At 50.0% G+C, this 22800-nt stretch overlaps 1 protein-coding gene across 2 annotated transcripts in view; it reads right to left on the bottom strand.

The window, feature by feature from the left end:
• Window positions 1–1038: 1038 nt before the first annotated feature.
• Window positions 1039–22800, bottom strand: part of EXOC6B (exocyst complex component 6B) — a 607320-nt gene continuing 585558 nt past the window's right edge. Inside the window, exons 21-22 of one of the 2 annotated variants that reach the window (XM_027839975.1) lie at window positions 5289–5401; window positions 1039–1217 (exon numbers count right to left, since the gene is read on the bottom strand). In XM_027839975.1, coding sequence (XP_027695776.1) covers window positions 1091–1217; window positions 5289–5401 — 240 coding nt within the window. In that variant the 3' untranslated portion in view covers window positions 1039–1090. Of the gene's footprint in view, window positions 1218–5288; window positions 5402–22800 lie in introns of those variants that run through there. The other variant, XM_027839976.1, reaches the window with a different exon arrangement.

The raw sequence follows: 22800 nt of genomic DNA on the forward strand, positions 1-22800 counted from the left end.
GGCAAACTTCAAATTCCATTTAGTTTGGGTTGATCACCCAGCAAAATGTGAGGGCCTGTGTTTGGGATGCAAGACCGTGCCTTTGGGGCACCCCCTGGGAGTGTGAGGGATAGACAGGAAAAGGTTTTGTGCTCACCCTGACTGTGGTCCAACACGTCCAAGGGAGGAGGTTTGGAGGAGACTTGGGCAGAGCTAAGCACCGTCCTCCAGCAGGGCTCGTGGCCATGTTCCTGGGCTGCATGTCAGGGGCATGGTTGCCACTGGTTCCTCAGGGCAAGCTCCCACAAGGCGCCAGGGCTTTTGACAGGTGACTTTTCATGCCCTCCATTCCCTCCCCTCAGTTAGCAGGAGTCTGGGGCCTGCACAGGTCAGCTGGTCCACTGGGGACACAAGCCCTTGGCATCTAAGACAGTAACCCTTTTTCCTGAATTCAGCTTGGGTTCTTCCTCCACCCTGGGCTGATATCAAGGCCTTAACATTTGGATGGAAAGGTCTAGGTGTGGGCAGGGGGAGCCAGGACAGGGCCTCGGGAGGCCAGAGGGGCAAGGCAACTGGACAAGATGGAAACCCTGAGGCAAGCCTGCCGAGATCTAGATTTGAAATGCAGACACAATGTGTCCCAGACCCCCTGCTGCTCAAGGCTGCCATCTTAGCCACACCTGCCAGTGCAGAGGCCAGTTCCTCTCTCCATCTCATCCCTTCCTTGCCCTGCCCTGGCCTTACTTAGCACAGTGTGCAGATGGAGACCACAGCCTGCCCACTGAGAATCCCGTGGCCCTGGGGGAGGGGCCCAGATCTAAAGAAGAATGGCCTGCCCGACTCCTGGGGCATCTCTTCCCCCAGGTCCCAGCCTGTTGGGGGGGCGGAGGGGTTAGTTAGGCTGGGACCCCAGGAGCAGAGTCATGCGTGTGGTGCCACCCCAGCCCTCGAATTCTGACTTAGCCAGCCCTCCCTCTCTTCCTCCCTCCATCCATCTCTGCTCTGGGAGGAGGTTTTGTGGATACTGTACAGAAGGTGATTAAAAAAAACAACAACAAAAAAAGACACATATTCTCTTTGAAGAGGAATCCAAGAGTGCAGAGCCCCGCCCTCACGAGTGGTGGCTGTTGATAAGTCCTCGGAGCTGCTTGGCCACGGTGTCAATCAGTTTCTGCTTGTCTCGCTCATTCTTCCGAAACTGTGCAAACATATTGTTCTTACGGCTAGTGTCCTTCATCCTGGGTAGAGGGGAGGACAGAGGGCAGAGTCAGAGGGTGCCCTGAACAGCATCAGAAGGGTGGCAGAGGCGGGAGGGCTCCCCAAAGGCCCCCCCTGTGCCCTAGACTTGGCTCCCTGAGGAAACACCGCAGGAGCCCAATCTGAGGGTCCCCGTGGCAGGGCACACCTTCTTCCTCTCCTTGGTTTCTTTGTTTGGGTGGCTGTGCTTCCAACACTTGGGACGTGAGTCCTGGGGAAGGACTGGGGCTCAAACTTTCTGGGAACCTAGGTGGCGTCTTTAGAACCTGGATACAGGAGACAGGTCAGGGAAAGCCCAGTGACCTTGAACTCTCAACCACTAACCATGGTCTTGGAAGCAAGGACAAGAACCAGAGGGAATCTCAGAATATCCGTCCCCTTCCCCACACTATTGGTCAGATCAGTAAGCAGTAACCAGAGGGAGGGGTCTCCTTCCTTGGGAAGCAACTGGGTAGGGGGCAAGAAAGGATAGAAGGCAAAGTTATAGGGGGAGAATGAAAAGGAGGAAGAGGTGGAGGAGAAACCCAGGGTTACCCCACCCCTCTGTTCTATACTGCCCAGGGCTCTCACTGGGCAGCCCTTTCCAGTCTGCCTCTGCACTCAGGGCTGATGCCTCTGGGGACACTTTCATCATTAAATAAATTGTTCCTAACTTACGAGGATGGCATTTCACCTGGCACTGGGTTCCAGCATCCAACAGTGGGATGTGGTAGCCAAGAAGGGGAATGTGAGGATTGTGGGGTGGGCTTCAGGGCCCCTCCAGGTCTTGGTATTGAGGGCCTCTAGCAAAGTACAGCCTGGCCTGGGGGGGGGGTCTCACTGAAGGCTCAGACAAAGCTCTAGGGCCACGGGAGCTTGGAATACTCATCCCCCTCCTAGACCTTAGCCTGAGCTAGCCGAGGAGGCTGGCCCATGGGGTCTGAGCAGAGATGAGGCAAGGCAGACACGTGTCCCGAGGGGCACTTTCCCTGCTCCCTACCAATCGTGAGCACTGAACTGAGTGACGTCTTTCACCCCAACTCTTCTTCTTGTCCCTTTTCTCTGAGCTGGCTACAGGCGCAGAGGGTCTCTGGTCAGATGAATGCGCATGCATAAGAACATGTGTGCATACATGTCTATTTTAGGGAGTGTCTGGGTCCAGCCATGTGCATGCACGCACGTGCGTGTGGTGCACTGGTCTGGGTGAGGGTGCACCTCAGAAAAGGTGGAGGACGCTGGTGGAAGATGGAAAGAAAACACCAACATGTCCTCTCCGGGACCATGAGGTTGCTGGGCCCAGGCTGCTACCCCAGAGGAGGCTGCCCTTCCCTTACTGCACATGGCCTACAGACAAAGAAGCCCACTTCCTCTTCAGAGTGCTTTCCTTCAGACGGCCCTAGCAGAGGCAAACCAGCGGTGCTAGCCCTGATGTGGAGCCCTGATGCTTGGGGCTGGAGAGGCTCGTCTAGCCCCGAGGTGGGGTCGGGGCCGGGGCTCCCAGGAGGCCCTTTCTTGGGCTCTTTGGAGCGAAGCTGCTCCTGGCTTAGTCATGGTCATGATGTCTGGATTCCAAGGTTTGGCTCTGGAGAAAGACGGTCGAGTTGGATCCTGAGCCTCTGGGCCAGCAGTCTCTGCAGCTCCTCTGGGTGGGGTCTGACTAGACTGTTTTTGGAGGGGAGGGAGGTGGGAAGTGACTTGTGACACGAAGGCGTATGCATGTGTGTGTGTGAGCACGCGTGCCCATGTGTGTGTGTGTACGTGGGTGCACGTGTGTGTGCGTGCAGAAGCTTCCACCGTGGAAACGCTTCAGGAGGCCCCACAGGACCCTCTCCTGGGGAGGGATTGCCTTGGACTGAGAAGCAGCTCACCCCCAAGGATCTAATCGCTCAACTCTCCAGGCAGTGAGTGACCCCTCTCTTGCACGTGGTCAGACAGCAGTGAGGGACTCGTTTCCCAAGACGCCAGCATTTAGAGCTGGACGGGGTAGTGGAGATCACCTAGCCCAACTGCTTTATCTACCAAGGAGGACACTGAGGAGCAGACAGGGTCAGTGACTGAGGTGACCAGCAGCAGGGAGCTTCTGAAGCCGGGTCCTCTCACTCCCAATCCTGAGGTCTTTCCATTGCACTGGGCAATATCAATTCTAATGAGGCTGGGGGATTCTCTGGGAGTGTCAAGAGCCCTGCTGCCCACGGAGGGAGGCTTCAGTCAATCAATTCAGCTTGAGGGTTTCAGGGCCTCGGACAGTAGGTGGCACAGTGGGTGCAATGCTGGGCCTGCAGTCAGGAAGAGCTGAGTTCAAATCTGGCTGCAGACACTCACTGGCTGTGTGACTCCGGGGATGTCAGTTGACCTCTGTTGACCTCAGTTTCCTGAGATGGAGGCAACAATAGCATCCACCTGGCAGGGTTGCTGAGATAACATTTGTTAAGCGCTCAGCAAACCTTAAGGGGCTCTATAAATGTGATCGCCATCATCTTCATGGTCATTATTATTCCAGGTGACTCCAGGTCACCAGGCGGGGGTCTCAGGACAGGTCAGCAGCCCGTACTGCTTTCTCATGACCAGCTCAAGGTTGGGGGGCTGCTCTGGGGTCCTCACTCCTCAGAGGTCCGTCAGGAGCTGCTCCCACCAAGGAAAGCTTTCCCTCAGAGGGCCCAGTTTCATATCTCAGAGTCCCTTGTTCCCTGAGCAGCCCCCAGGAGGAGGGAAGACGGTCATAAGAAGGAAGAGCGGTGCAGAAGTGGCTGGCCAATCAGTGCCTGGACAGCTCAGGGGATTAGTACCTCAGCGTGGACTGAGAGGCTTCCCAGTGAGGTCATTAAGGGAAAGGAAGAAAGCAAGAAGCCTCGGTGCCAGGGAGAGGATGCAGGCCCAGCTGCCTCTACTTATTCTCTGGATATTCTAGGTGAGGGAAGAACCACAAAGACACCGTTACAACGGCAAGGAGGCAGGGCAGCTCTCCCCTCCGGTCAGCAGAGCCTGACCGGGCCTGACCAAAGAGCCCAAAGCCCCCAGCCCCTGGCTTGGCCAGAGACCCTCCTGAGCAGCTGAGCTTTCCTTAGAAGGGAGGTGCCCCGATGGGACTGCGGTTATCAGCACGCACTTGAACATGCGGGTCCATCTCCAGGACAGGGGTCTCCAATAAGGAGGCCAAATGCAGCCTCTGCCCAAGGGTGCCATTAGTGCTGCCCCCACTCATCCCACTGACTGACTCGAGCCCTCCTGGGCAGCCTGGCCTGGCCCCGGCACTCTAGGAAGACCAATGCCCACCACTTTTCTAGGCCCAGCTGCACAATGCAGAGTGACTGCTAAGATAGTCCTGGAGGAGTCTCTGGCAGCAGCAAGAAGGCACGGGGGCTGCCTGGGGGTCTTCCCTCTGTGTCCCTCCTACTTCTCATGACCATGACCCTGAGGGTTTTCTTCCTGGGGACACGTCTGGCAGGCTTTGCATAGCAGGGGGCCGAGGCAGAGACTGCGGCAGGACAAGACGCTGCAGGGAGGCCCTTTGGAGCTAGCTCAGCTGGATTTCCAAGAGATGGAGCACATATGGACAAAAGTTCTTCAGGGTCCTCCATAATTTTTTAAGAGTTTTAAGGATTCTGGGACCAGAAAGTTTGGGAACCTCTGCCTTAGAGCAAGACCACAGCCTCTGGGAGGGGTTGTCCAGGCTGTCCGGGGGCTCCCCCTTGCCTCCTCAGTAGGCCGGGGCAGTTTTCCTCTGCTGACCAGGTTCTCTAAATACCCTGCCCTCTGACTACCGATGGGCCCACGTGTCTGCCTAGCAGGGGCAACAGCAGCCCCTGGGTTTGGGACAGTGCTCACCACCTTGGGGACAATATTTCTGGAGGAGGCAGGCCTGAGGGGCCTGATCCAGGGCCCAACAGCTTTTCTCTGCCCTTCCAAAGGCCTGGCAAGGGCCGTGTTTTTAAAGGGACAGAAACTAGCTCCCCCCTTTTCCTTTGGTTGGCCTCCATGGGCAGCTGCTTCTAGGAAGGCTTGGATAGGGCTAGTCTGCCTGCCTATCTTTCCTCTCTATGGCCCATGCCACAAGCCTCCCAAGATGGACTCACTTTTCGAGCAGGGCCAGGGCTGTCACTGGGTTGACACGCAGATATTTGCAAGTAGGTTGGCCATAGTCAGCGAGGTACGTTGACCAGTCCCATTGGGTGAACAGATCCAAAAGCTGCAAAACACGCAAGGCCCGGGGGTTAATCACAAGTGATTATAACAATAATCTCTCCAGCCTCCCTGCGACCAGCGGCCAGGACCAGCAGTGACGTTAGCTCACAGAGAGCACCCTCCGGTCATCAAAGGAGGACGACTGTGAAGTTGGCAGGACCGGGTTATCACTGCCATTGGGAGAACGTCCCCAGTGCCGAGCACACAGTAGGTGCTTCACAAGCGCCAGATGACTTGTCTGGAGAGAGGTAAGGATCAAAGAACGACAGCAACAGATTCCTCGACTGGAATCCAGATGTGCGTCCCCCTAGGGGTTAATGCAGTAGGTCTGGAGGCACGGATACCGCGCGCACTCCCTGGGGCTTTGGGCTGTCACTGAGCCTCTTTGGAGCCCAGTTTCTTCATCTGTAAAATGAGTGTTCGACTAGATGACCTCTGAGACCCTTTCTACCTCTGAATCTAAGATCTTATGAACCAGCAGGTTGTGGGCCCTCAGGAGCATGTATGCTCTTTAAGGCAAGTAGGGGCAAGTAGGAAGGAAGGCACCAAGGAAGGAAGGGGGGAGGAGAGGAGAGGAAGGAGGGGGGAAGTGAGGAAGGGAAGTAAGAAGGAAGAAAGAGAGAGGAGGGAGGGAAGGAGGTAAAGAAGAATTTAGCAAGCACCTACTATGTGTCAGGCACTGTGCTAAACAATATCATCTCATTTAATTCTCACAACAGCCATGTAAGGTAGGTACTATTATTATCCCTATTTTACAGATGAGGAAACTGAGGCAACCAGGGGTCAAGTGAGTTACCTAGAGTCACACAGTTAGTAAGTTTTTGAGGCTGGATTGGAACTCAGGTCTTCCTGAGTCCTGGCCCTGTGTTCCATCCAAGTCATCTAGCTGCCTCTAATACCAAATGAAGTCTAAACTTGAAAACATTTACTTATTTTTTTTTTATTGATGCCTCTTGTCTTTACATCATAACTATTTCAATTCTCCCCCTGCTGAGATTGAATCATCTCGTCACAAAGCAAAACAATAACGCAAAAAACCTCCAAATGGGTACATGACAGAAATTCACAATTTCTTATACATCTTTCCTGCTCTTTTAAAATACTGAAATATTGAAGTTTCTTGATGATTGTTAAGTTCACAATAAAAAGAATTTAAATTAACAAAACCATTAGTAATTCTGACAATGTATATACAACACACTATCCTAGCAATTCCCTGCCAATCTAAGAACACTTCAAGAAGAAATACAATCTCACAAGAAGAATTGTAAATTATTAACAACCATGTGAAAGAATGTTCCCAACTGCTAATATTAGGAGAAATGCAAATTAAAATGACTCTTTGAATTTCTGCCACCTATCCAGCAAATTGGCAAAGACAACAGAAGTAGGGAATAGCCAGTGTTGGAGGGATTATGGAAAGATGAGCCCACTGTGAGTTGGTCCAACCACTCTGGAAATCCATTTGAAATTATTCTAAGAAAATGGTTACAATGTCCATAACCTTCTTTTGACCCAGGGATTGCAATGCTAGGCATATAGCTCAAAGATGTCAATGATAAAAAAGAAAGGCCTTATATACACCAAAATATTTATAGCAGAACATTTTGTATAGCAAACACACAGGCTTTGTTTAGAAAATCAAAAATAGAGGTCCACTGACTAGGGAATGGTTAAAAAAGTTATTATGAATGTAACAGAATACTACCATGATGACATGAAATGAAGAATATGATGAATTTATTTTCTTCACATTAAACATTTTTCATTCAATTTTATTTTATTTTAAATTTTGAATTCTCTCCCTCTTTCTTCTCTCCCACCTATTGAGAAGGCAAGGAAAAACCAAAGCCATTACAAATACGTAGAGTTATGTATAAAAAAATTCTGCAGTAGCCATGTTTGAAAAAAGAAAGGAAGGAAAATATGCTTTAATCTGTCCTCACAGGCTATTGCTTCCCTGTCCAGAGCCCAGCAGCAGGTTTCATCACGAGTCCTTTGGAACAGATACTATCACTTGCTCAGTCATTCCCCAATGGAGGGGCATCCCCTAAGTTTCCAATGCTTAGCCACCACAAAAAGAGCCACTATGGATATTTTTGTATGTATGGGTCCTCTACCTCTTTCTCTGATCTCTTTGAGTAGTAGCACAAATGATTTCCATTGTAGGAACACAGAAAATAGCTAGGAGTCACTCAGCAGGACTTTGACACGTCCCATTATGGGCACCAGCCCACACCTACCATGCCAGGGGTCCTGGTTTTATCAGCTGCTTCTCACCCAGAGAAGGGCAGGAGAATCTGGGGCCGGGGCTAGCTTTTCCCAGGATGAAGTCACAGCACACATCAGGCATTGACATAGCCTTGAAACAGGAGGTGGCACCCAACGTGCTTTGTCAACAAAAAGCTCAACTAAGAGGGCTTCCCCCAAAGTGGTCCCACAAAGGGCCTCTTGGAATCCTCCACCTGAACTGAATAATTCAGACTCTTATTCCTGACCTCATCTCTGCCCCTTGGCTTCTTTCAAATACCAGCTAAAATCCTACCTCCTACGAAGCCTTTCCTGATCCTCCTTAATGTCAGTGCCTTCCTTGTGTTGATTATCTCCAATTACCCTGTCAATAGCTTGTTTGTAAATAATTGTTTCCGTGTTTGCTCCTCTATTCCACTGTGAGCTTGATACCAGGGACTGTTTTTTGTCTTTCTATGTATTCTCGGTGTTTAGCACAGTACCTGGCACAGAGCAGGCCCTTAATACACTGACTTATAGACCAGACAGAGTCAGAAATCGTCAAATGAAGCAGCCATCTCTGTTACAGAAAGCCTCTGTACAATTCGATCTTAGGCGTCATCTGATCCAACCGCTTGTCTCTAGAGAAGAGGAAATTGGGAAGATCCAAGAAGGGACAGTATCCCAGACGCAGATGCCAAGACAAGAGAAGGCGTCTAGGAGGCTAGGAGAAGAGGGCGGTCAACAGCAGTCAAAAGCTATGTAAAAGTTAAGAATAATGACGATTGAGAAAAGGCTACCTGATTCAGCAGTCAGGAGATCACGGACGACTTTGAGAGAGCTGCTCCAGTACAGGGACAGACTGGGGTGGGGAAAGGGAGTAACATTTACACAGCACATGCTACGTGCTTGCTAAACGCCTACCAAAGTCTCATCTGATCCTCACCACAAGCTTGGGAGGTAGGTGCTGTTGTTGTCCTTATTAGATACGATTGAGGAAACTGAGGAAAGCAAGGCGCAGTGACTTGCTCAAAGTCATACAACTTAGGTCTTTCTGACTCTCCAGTATTCTATATGCTGTCACCTAGTTCCCTGACGGGTGAGCTCAGAAGTCAGATTACAAAAGGGCCGAGATGAGTGTTTGGTGAAGAAGTAGTAGCAGGTAGTGAAGACCACCCTCTCTAATGGGAGTTTATGAAAGCTTGAGAGGATGGCAGAATCAAGTGAAGGATTTTTTTTTTTTTAGGCAATTGGGGTTAAGTGACTTGCCCAGGGTCACACAGCTAGTAAGTGTCAAGTGTTTGGTCTGAGGCCGGATTTGAACTCAGGTCCTCCTGACTTCAGGGCCAGTGCTCTATCCACTGTGCCACCTAGCTGCCCCAGGGTTTTTTTTTTTAAAAGGATGGGGTAGTGACCAAGGGACGTCTATAGAGAATAAGGAAGGAGCCAGTGGAGAAGGACAGACAGAGGAGATCTGACCAAAGACACAAGTAAGAGGGATTAGCTTTGGTAGGAGAAGGGACACCCTACCCCCGAGACTGGAACAAAGGAGTGCAAACACTTAAGGGAGGAAGGAAGGGAGATGGAAGAATTCTTAATGGATGGCTTGACTTGGCTTTTTTTTTTAATAAATAAAGTAGGAGGTGAGGTCATCTGCTGAGAGGAAAGGATAGGGGTAATATAGGGGGCTTAAAGAGAAGGCCTGGAATAGCTGAACTCCTGTGGAAGAGTTGAGAGAGTGACACACAATGAGATAGCACGTGTAAAGCACTTAGCACAGTGCCTGGTGCACGGACTGCTATAGAAATGTGAGTTACTGCTGCTGTTGTAATTCTTTCCCCTGGCCTGCTTTCTTGCATTCCTGTCCTGGAATTTCTTTGTGCTCTCGGACTCGGACTCTTCTTCCCTGAAGAATGTTCCCTCAAACTTCTTGGGTCATGGTTCTGGAAGGAGACAGTTTAATGGTCATACCCTTGCTGGTTAAATCTTTCTGAGCTCTATGAGTGGTGACTCACCAGGGTGTATCTTGTGGAGGGGGTACATCTCACAGGTTGATAATGGTAAAGTCCTATGTGAGTAACCCAAATTCATTCCTGGAATGTTTGGGCCTGACAGGGACTTTGATACATCATCCCTGGGGCCAAGAAAGGGAGTCCTCCAGCCCAGTGTACCGCACAGGAGTAGGGGAAGAAGGATGGATTCTCACCTTCCGGAGGATGGCTACACTAAGGGACTCCCTGGACCACTCGATGATGTGGACTCCATCCATGGACTCCATCAGGTCTTTCTTGGACCCGAGGAAATGGGAATCTTAGCCCTAACCATGCCAAGCCTCCAACACTCTCCTGCAGACAGGCCCCACCCCCAAGCTTCATTGTCTTTGACATGGATCTAAGAGGTAGGGAAGGGCAGAGCTTGTTATCCAATCACACAGATCAGAAAAGGGAGGCCCAGAGAGAAAACATGTCTGATCTACGGTCACACGGCTACTTCAGGAAGGGCTGGCGGTCTCAGCCAAGGGTGCCTTCCCACTCTATTCTGCTGCTCCCCTTCAGCTGAAAAAACACCACCTGGTGACTAAAAGGTGCTGCACAATGTTTGGGCAACCACAAGCACCTCATGGGAGGAGAAAAGACAGAGTCTGAGCACTCACAAGCGCTTGGGGTCCAGGCTGCACTGGAGCCCTCTACACCTCTGCATGACCTCTGGGGATGACTCATGACAACCCTCCACCTTTGGGGTTCCAGGCATCACAGATAATCCTACTGGGGCTAAGGCCAGCCAGATAAACCCACATTATCGCCTGCGGAGAACTCACCCGCCTTTGTGTTTCCTGCTGTTAAGCCTGGCTCTGGAGCTGGGTGATTAACTGCTCTGAGCTTAATCGGTGGGGAGGGTACTGCATCCTGAGGGCCCAGCCCTGCCCCTTTGGGAAGGGATCTCCTGGAAAATGCCCTTTCCCACAGTGAGTAGCTGACTCGTGGGTACTGGGGCATCCAGGACCCAACTCCACTCACTTGCCACAGCAGGGCAGGAAGCTGCTACTAGACAGGAAATCAGGGCACACGTCCAGTGGTTCTGATGGGGGCAGGTCAAAGCAGTGAAGTAAGGGAAAGAAGCCTTGAGCCCAACTTAAGGATTCTTTACTCCTTCCTCTTCCTCCTCACTGATGCACTGGGAGCCATGTCACTCTAGGTCACCGTCAGCTCTTTGGAATACTCTTAGCAGGAAGTAACTGAACATGGTGGTGCTGGGCCCCCAGATGACATTCCCAGCTCAGGGTGCTGTGTGGCTCCCCTCTGGGCCAGCTCAGAATGGGCACTGTCTTCAGAAGGGTCCGTCTGGCCTGGGCTGAGCCAGGAGAGTTTTATCACTGAGTAGCCATTCTATGGCGTCATGGAGGTCTCTCATTTACATAGGGTCTTCCATCCTTACAGATTCCTTGTTATTTCTCTACTACCTCATGTGTCTTAGAACATCCCTGTGACCTGGGTCCCTACACTGCAGGACTGCAGAGAAGGCAGGCTGGGGACTCAAGGAAGACCAGACCCCAAGCCTGACTCACAAAGGCACTTCAGAGGGAGACTTAAAAAAAAAAAAACAAAAAAAACCTCCCAACAGTTCCCACCAGTCCTGCTTCAAGAACATTGCTGACCCCAACCTGAATGTCCTTGGGATTATCTGCATTTGTGCCCTGGGCTGGGAAAAAACTACCCAAGCAACTATGAAGCCAGACCCAGTGTGATGGGCAGATGTTAGCTCCCTTTGCTCTCCTTACTTGGGACCCCTTCCTTCCTTCCTTTGACCCTTGAGAAGCCTCATTAGAACCCCCACTGTGGAGTCAAAGGTGACAGGAGTGGAGATTTGCAGTGGAACAGCCTGGGGGGTGGCAGGGTGGCAAGGTCTGCACTGTCTGCTGAGCAGGAGGCCCTCTCCCACCCCTCCCCACCTAAAAGGGGCCCTGAGGCCTCCTGAAACCGTTGTTACTAGGGATAATGGAAAACCAGGGAGAAAAGGCTTTTCTTTGGTGACTAACCCATGGGGAAAGCCTCAGTTTTCCATTCTTTGGCTATTCTCTCTTAAGGACCTGGCAAAAGCAAAAGCAATGCCAAAAGCCTTAGCCCACTGGGCTGATGAACACAGCTGGAGAGAATAGCAGAACTCTTTTTCTTGGTAACAGTCTTCCCTCTGCCCTGGGAAGGCTCTCCCATCGGGTTTCTCTCAGTACTTCTCAGCTGTCAGGGTCCGGAGGCCAGCCCACACCCAGCTCCCCTTCTCTGACTCTGCACGGCACCAGTTTTTCGCACACGCTTTGGCCCTCATTCTGGTGGTGGGCGAACGCCACACAGGACCAACCCTGGGATCACACCGAGACAAGCAGGCCCGGGCCAATGCCTTCAGAGGGAGATTCCCTAAAAACAAACACAAATTCCCCCAAACCGAGTATGTCACAACCAAGCCCGAAGGGACCTTTGGGTGCTACCTAAATGAAGCAATAGCTAAGTAGGCAATGATACCTACATTCCTCCAGCCCAAAATGGTTAAAATAATTAAGGGTGGCTTGTTTATTGGGAAAGTAAACACGCTAATTAGATGGGATGCTTTGCGGTAAAAGAGATGACTATATAAAAGCACTAGGGTGATTAGAGAAAGGATTAACTCATGGATCAACAAATGTGCTAATGATGATGGCGATGATGACAGTCACCTCCATTTCTACGGCACTTTCCTCACAATAAATCAATGACGGAGGCAGGGCAGGAATTACTATCCTTGTTTTATGGCTGAGGAGACTGAACTTCTGAGAAGTAGAGGGATTTTCCCATTGAGCCCAGGCCCGTCTACTGACGTCTCCAGCACCGCGACTGAGAGAGGCCACAGCATTCCATAAACATGTCCTACACCCCTACTGCACACATTACAGTGAGCTCAGCACCGAGAATGTCCTAGAAGGGCCTCACGAGTCCATCTTGGCCATCTCCCTCATCTCCTCCATAAAGAAACTGAGGCCTACAGAGAAGTGACTGGCCCAAGGCCACACAAATGGGAAACAGCAGAAGCACCGTCTGCATCCAGGTCTCCTGCTTCCAAGCCTCAGGTGCAGAAGCCCTGCCTCGGCTGCCCCAGCACCCTTGGGTGGTCCCCACAAAGAAGAGAAGTAGAGGAGATGCCCTGAATACAGGGTGCGTGCTGACCAGCGTGGCTGACTGAAGGGGTCCCCTGCAATGCCAAAGGATCCCTTCTTCATACTGTTAACGAGGAGGGTGAGAAGCAGCCCTCCAGGACTCCCCCAAACTTCTCCATGATGGCCCCATCTACCTGGCTGTCCTGCCACAGCAGGGCTACCTTTCCTTCCTGGGCTATTGGAGCTGGAGAGATATAGGAGAGAAGGCATGGTGGTCCGGACATTCCATCTCACTTTCCAAGGTGACTCACAGCCAGGACAACCTCTGCGTGCCTCTTCACGAGCAGCTTGTAACGGAAGGTGAAAGCGCCCAGAGAAACTTTTGTCTGCCACAAAAATATGTGGTTTTCTTGTTGGAATTTTTATCCTGTGAGGCTGGGCTTGTAAAATGTAAAGTGAATGACCGGGGAGGCCCTGGTAGCTCTTTCCCAAATCATGGGTGTGTGCGCGTATGCGTGTGCAATGCCACCTCTCATTTCTGGGACGACATTCTTATGCTTGAATGAGATAGGATGTTGAGAGGAACGGGGAAAATTGTGCCTCCCTCTTTATGCCCTCCTAGGCAATCTGTGGTCCCTTCAAAGAAGGGAGACCTGGGGCTAAGATGGGAGGCTGAAGGGGGTGCACAGGCCAGAGACGGCTAGGAAAGGGGGCCCTTGCCTAGGCCCCGAGACTCGGTCGCAGCAGTTGCTAGGAAGGTCTGCTGTTTTGAGGAAGCTTGGGGAAGAGGAAGAGAGTGATCCTCTGTATAGGGAGAGGACTGTTACGCTAACAATTTCTTTACTTATGATAGAGTGGAGGTGGTCAGAAAGACTCACTTTTGTGAGTTCAAATCTGGCCTCAGACACATACTAGCTGTGTGACCCTGGACAAGTCACTTAAGCCTGTTTGCCTCAGTTTCTGAGAAGGAAATGGCAAACCACTCCAGTATCTCTGCCAAGAAAACCTCAAATGGTGTCATGAAGAGTCAGACGGGACTGTAAAACAACTGAGCAGCAGCCGCAGCAATGGCAACAATGTGGAGGTGTGCATCAAAGGTGAAGTCCCGTCTCCACTTTCAGTGAGGGTTGTCTATCCTTCAACGTGGGAAGCTTAAGGCAAGGCACCTCTGGGAGCACTGAGCTCCCTCAGCAGCAGGTCCTGGGTTGCAGCTCTCTCATGAGTCTGTGAGGTCTTCCTCATAGCTAACCCGCTGTGCCTGCTGCAGCTCTGTGCCAGCCTGTCCTTGAGAGGGATGGAGAGGAGCAGTTGGCTTATGCTCTGGAGTCCTCTCCAGGAGGAAGGCAGTGACTGGCAGGGTCTGAGAGTGAGGACGGAAGGAATCTGTAAGTCTTCTCCTCAGAGGACCCACTGGGTGCCGGAGTCAGGGAAAGGGGCAGCGCCAGGACTCCTGCTATCCAGGAAGTGCCTGCCCACAGATGATGCCAGATGGCGGTGGCTGCTGGCAGAATGGCTCCTAATGCCTTCATTTTTGCTCCTCCTCTTTTGGGGATGCCCAGAAGCAATAGCAGCTGGCCACATAAAACTGGATGCCAGCCCAAGCAGGAGCCAGTTACACCCTAGGAAGAAAGGGCCCAGAAGCTGAATTCTGTCAGAATTATTGAGTGTCCATGGCATGCTAGGTGCCGCGCAAACAAACCAGGCAGAAACCACAGGCTTATATGTCCCAGACATGGTTGAGGGACCGTGGCTCTTATGTTATTAGCCTGCAGAAATGTTCAGTTAGGAAGGTAGCAGGGGTCCAACTTTGCAGGTAAGTAAACTGAGGCACAAAGCTGTGAGAAATGAACTTTTGGCTGCCCATGTAATGACTACAAGGTGTAGCAGGAGGAATTTAGGGTAGAAGGCCTATCTGAGAATGAAAGTCATGAAAACTTGGGAATAAGTGAGCCAGGATGTTCATGGGATCTTGCTTCTGGGAGGATTTTATAAGCAGCTTTATAAGTTTCACCACCAAGGGGACTGAATCAGTACGGTCTGGCCTAAAAGCACACAGCTGAACAAGTTCCCTTTTTAGAGACCCCTTTCTCACCCCATTAACCTAATCAGGTCCCAACTTCAGAGGCACCTTGGTACCCAGGCCAGAACGCTGCATTTGGAATTAGGAAGACACGGGTTCGAATCTTAGGTCAGATAATCATGTTCTGTGTGACCTCGGGCAGAACTCCATTTCATTAGCCCATCTCAGTCCTGCTGTCCTCGTCTGTCACGTGAGGGGCTTGAATCAGACGGTCTCTAAGATCCCTTTCCAGTCTAGCTCGATGAGCCCCTGAGCCTGCGGTAGGAACTAGAAGGTGCAGGGCCCTGGGGGTGACGAGGCAGCCTCTGTGTCAGGATCACATGCTGTTTGTGAGGCTCTCACTTCTCTCTACACTAAGCCACTCCTTACAAAGAAGGTGCCAATCCGCTGGAGCTGAGAGAGTTTCCCGGGCAGGGGTCATGCCCCAGCCCAGGGGCGTCCCCAGGGGCAAAGGGCTGGCTCATTTATTGAAAGCTTGCTATATCTGAGGCTCTACTTTGGGTCCTGCTCTCAGGGCGCTAACAGATAAGCTTAGAAGGCAAGACTCAAACATAACAGAGACCTAATAAAACTGGCAGAATCACAATGCCTGTCCCAGGAAGGATGCCCTGGGAAGGTTAGGAAAGCCTTCACTGAGAATGTAGGACTCAAGGGCAGGAACAGCGAAGGCAGTCTGGAACTGTACCCCCAAAGCTCTCAAACTATTCATAGTCTTTGACCCAGTGGTTCTGTTATTGGGCCTATTCCTCAAAAAGGTCAAAGAAGGAGGAAAAGAACCCATGTGTACCAATATATTTATAGTGGTGGTAAAGAACAGGAAATTTAGGGGATAGCTACGAATGGCTGTACAAGTTACGGCATATGATTGTGATGTAATACTACTGTGTGCTAAGAAGCGATGAAGGGGATGGCTTCCGGAAAACCTGGGAAGATTTGTATGAACTGATGCAAAGTAAAGTGAACAGAACAATTTATAGGATAACAATAATACTGTGACAAAACTTTGTAACTCTGATCAACACAATAACCAACCACAGTTCCAAAGGACTCATGGTGAAACATATTATCCACCTCCAGAAGGAGAAGTGATGGGACTCAGAGTGAACATGGACACATATTTTCCCTTCCTTCCTTGGACAAGATTAATAAGGGTATTTGTTTTGTGTGACTACATATCTGTAGGGGGCAGGGAGGTAGAGGAAGAACATTTGAAACTGAAAAAAACAATAAAATAAAGCAGAACATTTTTCTTTGGGGAGGAAGGCCCCAAGGCAAGGGGATTGGACTGGTTGAATGCCTAACAGACAGCTCAGGTTGAATTTCCTCTAGACACCTTCAAGTCAACACATTTAAAATTGAACTCATTATCTTTCTCCCCAAATGCTCCCACTTCCAAACTTCCCTTGTGCTGAGGGAACTACCATCCTCCTAGTCACTCAGGCTTTCAACCTAGGTGTTATCCTTATCTCCTCACTATCTCTCATCGCTCACATCTAATCAGTGGTCAAACATTTTCTGATCCACACGCTTCTCTCCTCTGACTCTGCTGTGGTCACCCTGAGGGTGCAGGCCCTCTCCTCTTCATGCCTGGAGTGTTGTGAGAGCCTTCTGGTTAGGCTTCCTGCCACAAGTTTCTTCTCCCTCCAGGCCATCCTCTACTGAATCACCAAAGTACTTTTTCTAAATCACAATTCTGATCATGCCCCCCCCCCCACTCAGCAAACTCCAGTGGTCTTGGCACCATTGGCGGATAAAGCAAGACAGTGACACCAGCAAGCATTCAGAAAGTGCTTTACGGTTGCCAATACTGTCTCACATGTGCCTCACATCAGCTCTGAGAGGTAAATGCTATTATTTAAATAGCACTATTGCAGATGAGGAAATTGAGGCTCAGAGTGACTCAGTGACCTGCGTGTTTCTAAGATGGGTCCAACATGTTCTCCTCCGTGCCACACTTTTCCCTGTGAGATTCAGAAGAAAAGCTGAATGTGTGTAGGAGGAATGGTGAGGTGAAAGGGCACATCCCTCATCAGACTGGGGCAGGGGTGGGGAACCTGCGGCCTTGAGGCCACATGTGCCTCCCCCAAATTCAGTCAAAAGGCCACACTTGAGGACCTAGGGGGCCACACGTGGCCTTGAGGCTGCAGGTTCCCCACCCCTGGACTAGGGGATCTGCAAGGGTGGGAATTATATCTCTCCCATCATGACAGAGATTTCCCCAAGAGTACAGGCTACTGCCCCACAGCGTCTGGTCCAAAGTTCTTTGATCTGAGGTACCTGTCTTGAGTGAAAGCTGTCTGATTGTACTAAGTAAAGCTCTGTCCACTTCTGGGACCCAGAGCCCAGCTGGTGCAGCCAAAAAGCCAAGTGCTGAATGGGGACAGCAGGGTCCTCTGGTCAGACTACTTTTGCCCCTCTCCTCTTTCCCTTCTTTATTCTAGGTGTGTGTTTGTGGGGGGGGGTAAGAAATGCAATAACCTAATGTTCCTTATTCCCATCTGGAGTAGGACTGATATGTCTGGCTAAGGAAAAGGTCAAAGGGAAAGTCAAATGTCCTCTGAGCCTGGGCTGTTATCAAGGCTGTCTGGGACAACATTCCACGGAATAGGCCAAAACCATGGCATCGTCATCAACAGCGTAGGGCCCAGGGGAGCAGGGCCTATACCACTGATATTCCCTCCAACCTTCCCCATCCCAAGTCCCTGGGCCCAGATAATGCCTCCCAGTACAGTCCTAGCCTACCCTGCTGAAATCACAAGGCAACAGGAAACAACAATGTACTGAAGCCCACACAGCCCACCTCTTAGCTGGGTGAGGGGAGGCTGGAGAATGAGAGAACTTCATTCAGGAGCAAGGTCTCCCCCAACCATGAGCCTACAAAAGGGTTCATGTCTATGTCACTCTTCCAGTGGAGAGCCTTGACCTTCTAAAGGAGAGTAGAGGAGGCGAATCACAAAGCTCCCTCCACAGGACTGGCTAATAGGGCTGAGCCAGACAGAGCCAATTCTCTGGAGGGCACTCTTCTAAATGCTGGGACCAGCTTCAAGAGCTTCACAGATCCCCAGCCCAGAACCAGTTCAGACTAGAAACAGGGGGTTATGCTGGCCCAGATGAGATCAAACGTTAACATTTAGCATTTCTGTAATAAAGAGACAAAGTGACCTTGAAGGGCACACTGTGGAAATCTCTCCCCTAGAAGAGGCCTGAAGATGCCTCTTAGAATGGTTGTTAAACCACTCTCAGCCAGGTTCTGAGAGGCCCAGGGGCAGCATTAACTAGCAGACCTGGTAAGGTTGGGGACTGGAGGCTGGAGGCCTGGTGCAAAGCTGTTAAGGATGGGGTACCTACAATAATGCAAGTGACTGGCCTAGGGCAAGGAGCTTGTGGCTGGCTTCTGGGTCCACAGGAAGTCAACACCAAAAGAAAGTGACTCCTTGAAAATTCCAGATGGCAGAGATTATAATCAGTCAGGCAGTCAATAAACATTTATTAAACACCACTATGTGCCATTTAAGTGCTTACTAAGTGCCTCTAGTGCCAAGTGTTGGGGATATAAAGACAAGCAGAAAACAGTCCCTGCCCTTGAACAGGCAAGACAACATTCACACAGCTAAGCCTAAGCACGCCGTAGAGGGGATAAATTGGAGATAATCAAGAGTGGGAAGGCACCAGAATGAGGAGGGACCAAGAAGGGTTTCTGGCAGAAAGTGGGATTTCAGCTGGGACGTGGTGGGAGCCAGAGAAGCCGAGAGGCAGAGGCAGAAATTAGCTGGAGATGGAGCGTCCTGATTGTGTATCAGCTGGGAGGGAGGTGTCACAGATCACAGAGCATTGGCGAGGCAGGGAGGAGAGGCCTGCAACATGTAAGAAGATTGGACATAATCATCGCCCTAAAGCTAAAAGTCTCCTTCTGTCTTGGTGAAATTCCTTCCTCCATCAGAATTTCCTCTCCCCCTGAAATATCCTGACTGAGGGGTGACGAGGAATACCTCATTTCCCCAATTACAGCTGCCAAACTGTGCCCCACAGTGTCCTCCAGAGGGATCGGGAGTTGTTTCTCAGTCTTTTGGGCTGTGCTGGTAATTGTGGAAGAAGCTGAAGACATTCTTGACCCCCTCCATGCTTTTCTGCCCCATTCCAGTACTCCCCACTCCTGGGGCTCAGAGAATACCACTGTCTGACTGCAGTCAACATCTTCATAGTCGTCCTCCAACACTAAAGAAGCCCCAAAGATAACAAAAAAGTAGGGGTAGGGATATGACTCTTTTGAAGTGTTTGCTTCTTGCAAGGCTCGAAGAATGTGCCAGAGTCTATGGCACCTCGTATTTGGGGGTTGATCACAGTAATGATGGGAGGCAGCATGTATGGGAGAGCTGGCCCTGGGGCCAGGAAGACTTGGTATTGAATCCTCCCTTTGACCCATCCTGGGGGTTGATCCCGAGCAAGTCACAACCTCTCAGGGCACGGCAGCTGCTGAGCGGCTCATGCAGAGGGGGTTTTCTCACTTGGAGTTCCCTAAGAATCATTCAAGTTTCTATAGTACTTTGAAGTTTGTAAAGCATCTCACTGTCATTCTCTCATTGGCACCTCACCACAATCCTAATCCTGTGCTGTGAGGCAGCTGCTACAGGGATTACGTTTATCATCCCTGTTTACAGGTGAAGAAACTAAGGCTCCAGGACAGACGACTTGCCCATAGGGTATTTCATTCTCCCTGTTCCTGTGTGTTCAGTTGTGATCGCCACAGTAATCTGAAATAAAATGGCACTTGTCCACGGAGATTGCCCAGGTAGGAGTGGGCGGCCACTGAGATTCTCTGATGCTAGGCTGGTCCCAATCACCACCATGGAATGGGGGCGAGTTGATGGTCACCTGATCTATGACCAAGACAGTACATGAGCAAGGGTGCTGAGGTCCCTCCAGTCCATTCCCAGAGCACTGGCTCCTTGGACATTTTTCTATGACCCTAATTTGGGTATTGGTCTGTGGCTGGGAACCAATGTCCTAGACTCTTTCTCTCTGACTCTCCTTTTTCTTTCTTTGAAAGTTGAAATAATGGTTTCTGACTTGTCTCTTTGGGGACTGGCCCCAAAATCCAAGGTTTATGGACTGTACTCAGGGTTGGCCTTATGAGCAGATGAAAAGGGCTAGATATCTTTTGAGCTGCTCTATCAATCAGTGGAAACTGGGGCTCAGTTTGTTTTCCACTGTTAAATGAGGGAGCTAGACCAGATGAACTTCATTGTACTTTCTGGAGGTAGTACTATTGAATAGGAAGAATGAGCTAGAGCCCCAGCTCTGCCACTGACTAGCTCGTATGATTCGTGTGAAAGACTTGCCCCTTCTGGGCCTCAGTTTATTAATCTGGGCAACATCAGCCCTGCCTGGGTAACAGGATTATTGTGGAGAATGGGTAAGAACGCAGATGTGAAACAACTTTGAAAAGTTAAGAATGCAATACTTACTGCACTAAGGAAATGATAGAAAATAATGAGAGGAAATAATGTCATGAGTATCATAACTGGAGTAAGATGCAACACAGGCTGGTTTTGGATGAAAACTTTCTATGTGAAACAGGAAAGACAAGGAAAGTAGAGAGACATGGTGGGAGGCAAGAAGGCGTGAGGACAGAGGATCTCTCTCACCTCATAATGCTATAGTGAGTTAGAGAGAGACAGAGAGGTTGGAAGGGATGAGAGACAGAGACAGAGAGACAGGCAGGGAGAGGAAAAGAAAGAGAAAGAAAGAAAGAAAGAAAGAAAGAAAGAAAGAAAGAAAGAAAGAAAGAAAGAGAGAGAAAGAAAGAGAGAAAGAAAGAGAGAAAGAGAGAAAGAAAGAAAGAAAAAGAGAAAGAGAGAAAGAAAGAGAGAAAGAAAGAAAGAGAGAGATGGAGAGAAGGGAAGGGATGCAGACAAGGGTGAGGCAGAGAGGACATGAGGGAGAGGTCTGGGTCAGGCCAGCAGGACTGGGTCATGGTCAGTGACCAGAACAGGCAAAGCAGGATAGCCCGAGTTAGAAGAATGAGTTTTCTTTTTCAGTCATCATTTGATCTTCTAACCACACTGGTGCCTTCTGGGGCTAACACCAGCCAGAAGAGCTTTTCTGGATAACCTACCCCCCTTATTTCCCCTTTAGACACAGACATGAAAATTGCCCATTTCCTGTTGGAAAGTTATCTTGTGATGCATGGCGTCCAAATGATTAAAAAATGAGAGAAATTTGGAATTTAACCTTGTTACCAGAGGGAGTGTCAACAACAGGGAGCCTGCATTTTGTACAGTTTGGGGGTAAGAACAGGTTATTGATAAATGAAAATGACAGTTCAGTCCAATGGCAAAGGCTACTTTTCTACAAAACTTGCCCACTGACTAAAGCCCACGAATAGCCACTCTGGAGAGTCATGCCCAATGCCAGGAAGGAGAATGCAAGCATTTGTGAGGTCATTCTTTGTTACTACTCACCCCCTCAAAAAGAGCTTTCCAGCATACAAACCTCTTTCTTCACAATATCCCATCCATTTTACCAACGCAGAAACTGAGGCACAGGGAAGTTAAAGGATTTGTTTAGAAACATGTGATTGCTAAGTGACTAGCTAGCACTGGAACCTTTGTCCAAAGGAAGGAAATAGGATGGAAAGGGGTCTTGAGTTGTGCCATAGAAAAAACTGGTTGAAACTAGAAACCAGAGATGTTTAGCCTAGAGAGGAGACGACTCAGGAAGGCGAGATAGCTGCTTTTGAGTACCTGAAGGTATGTCGTGAGACAGAAGTCAGACTTGTTGCCCATGGCCTCAGAGGAAAGAACCAGGAACAATGAGCAGAAATGACAAAGTCAGGAAAATCAGAGCTGGCCTGTAGTGGAAGGGGCTGCCTCGGAATGTCAAGGGCTCTCGCTGCCTGGCAGTCCTGAAGGGCACACTCTTCCTCAGGTGGGAGGTAGCTCTGATGGTCACTGAGGTCCCTCCCCACTCTGACATCCTGCAGTTCCGTTTCCAATTGCAGGGGTACTTCCATCCTATCAGGAGGTGAACCTTACATCTGAATTCCACAAGGGAAAGGAAGGGGCTGTGAGTCTCGCTTACTGGCCAATGCTTGACTGACTTAGAGGTAGTGCCAGGAGAAGAGAGAAGTCCACTTGGGTCCTGGAACCGCCCTCAGATACCGGTCTGTCCCCAAGGGAAGGTTTCACCTCCTCTCCTAACCTGCTTCAGTGATGAGGCCACCTCAAAGAGAAGGGAGGTGGTGCTGGAGGCAGGACAGTCTTTTCAGAGCCCGCTTCCCGGGATTTCACTTTGTCTTTTCAGATTCCCCGAGCCACAATTCCCTTCCACTTCTTGCCGCCTTTTTCACTGTGACTCCCCTCTCCCATCTGGGAACCTTCTCTTGCCAGGGTCTGGCACATGATACTGACTTCTATTTGCTCTAAGCATTGACATGTGAGCGCTTTCTTTCCTTTAAGAAACCTTCCTTCTCAATTACACGGTTTCCTTCTCTCCCTGCCTCACTCTCATCCAGTTTGACCCTTCCACTAGATTTTCCATTATTTGCTATTATTTTTTATATTTTTACATTCAAATTTCCATTAGTAACTAAATTTTCTATTACTAAATTTGCCAGTACATAACATAAACCTCAAGTAACTTATTCTACATATCTGCTCATGGCATAGCACATTCTTGGGATCTCCTTTCACAGGATCACTGTGAGCCCCCCTGAAGGCACTGACCTTGTTTATTTTAACTATGCACAGTGCCCAACACAGGAATCTGGGCCAGAAATGATCACTAAAACTTTCAGTGATGATAACAACGAGAGCCTAATGTCACAGTCATTACTCTCAGGAAGCTTAAGTGAAGAAGGAGAGATGCTGGTCCTGAGAAAGGCCAAGCATTTCAAAGTCTTTGATACCTGGGTTTTAATGCTGACTAGGGTGCTAGGGATCTTGAACAATTACCGAAGGCCTTAGCCTAA

This window comes from Vombatus ursinus, unplaced genomic scaffold (assembly GCF_900497805.2).
Source record: "Vombatus ursinus unplaced genomic scaffold, bare-nosed wombat genome assembly UNPS02014837.1, whole genome shotgun sequence".
Classification (NCBI taxonomy): Eukaryota; Metazoa; Chordata; class Mammalia; order Diprotodontia; family Vombatidae; genus Vombatus; species Vombatus ursinus.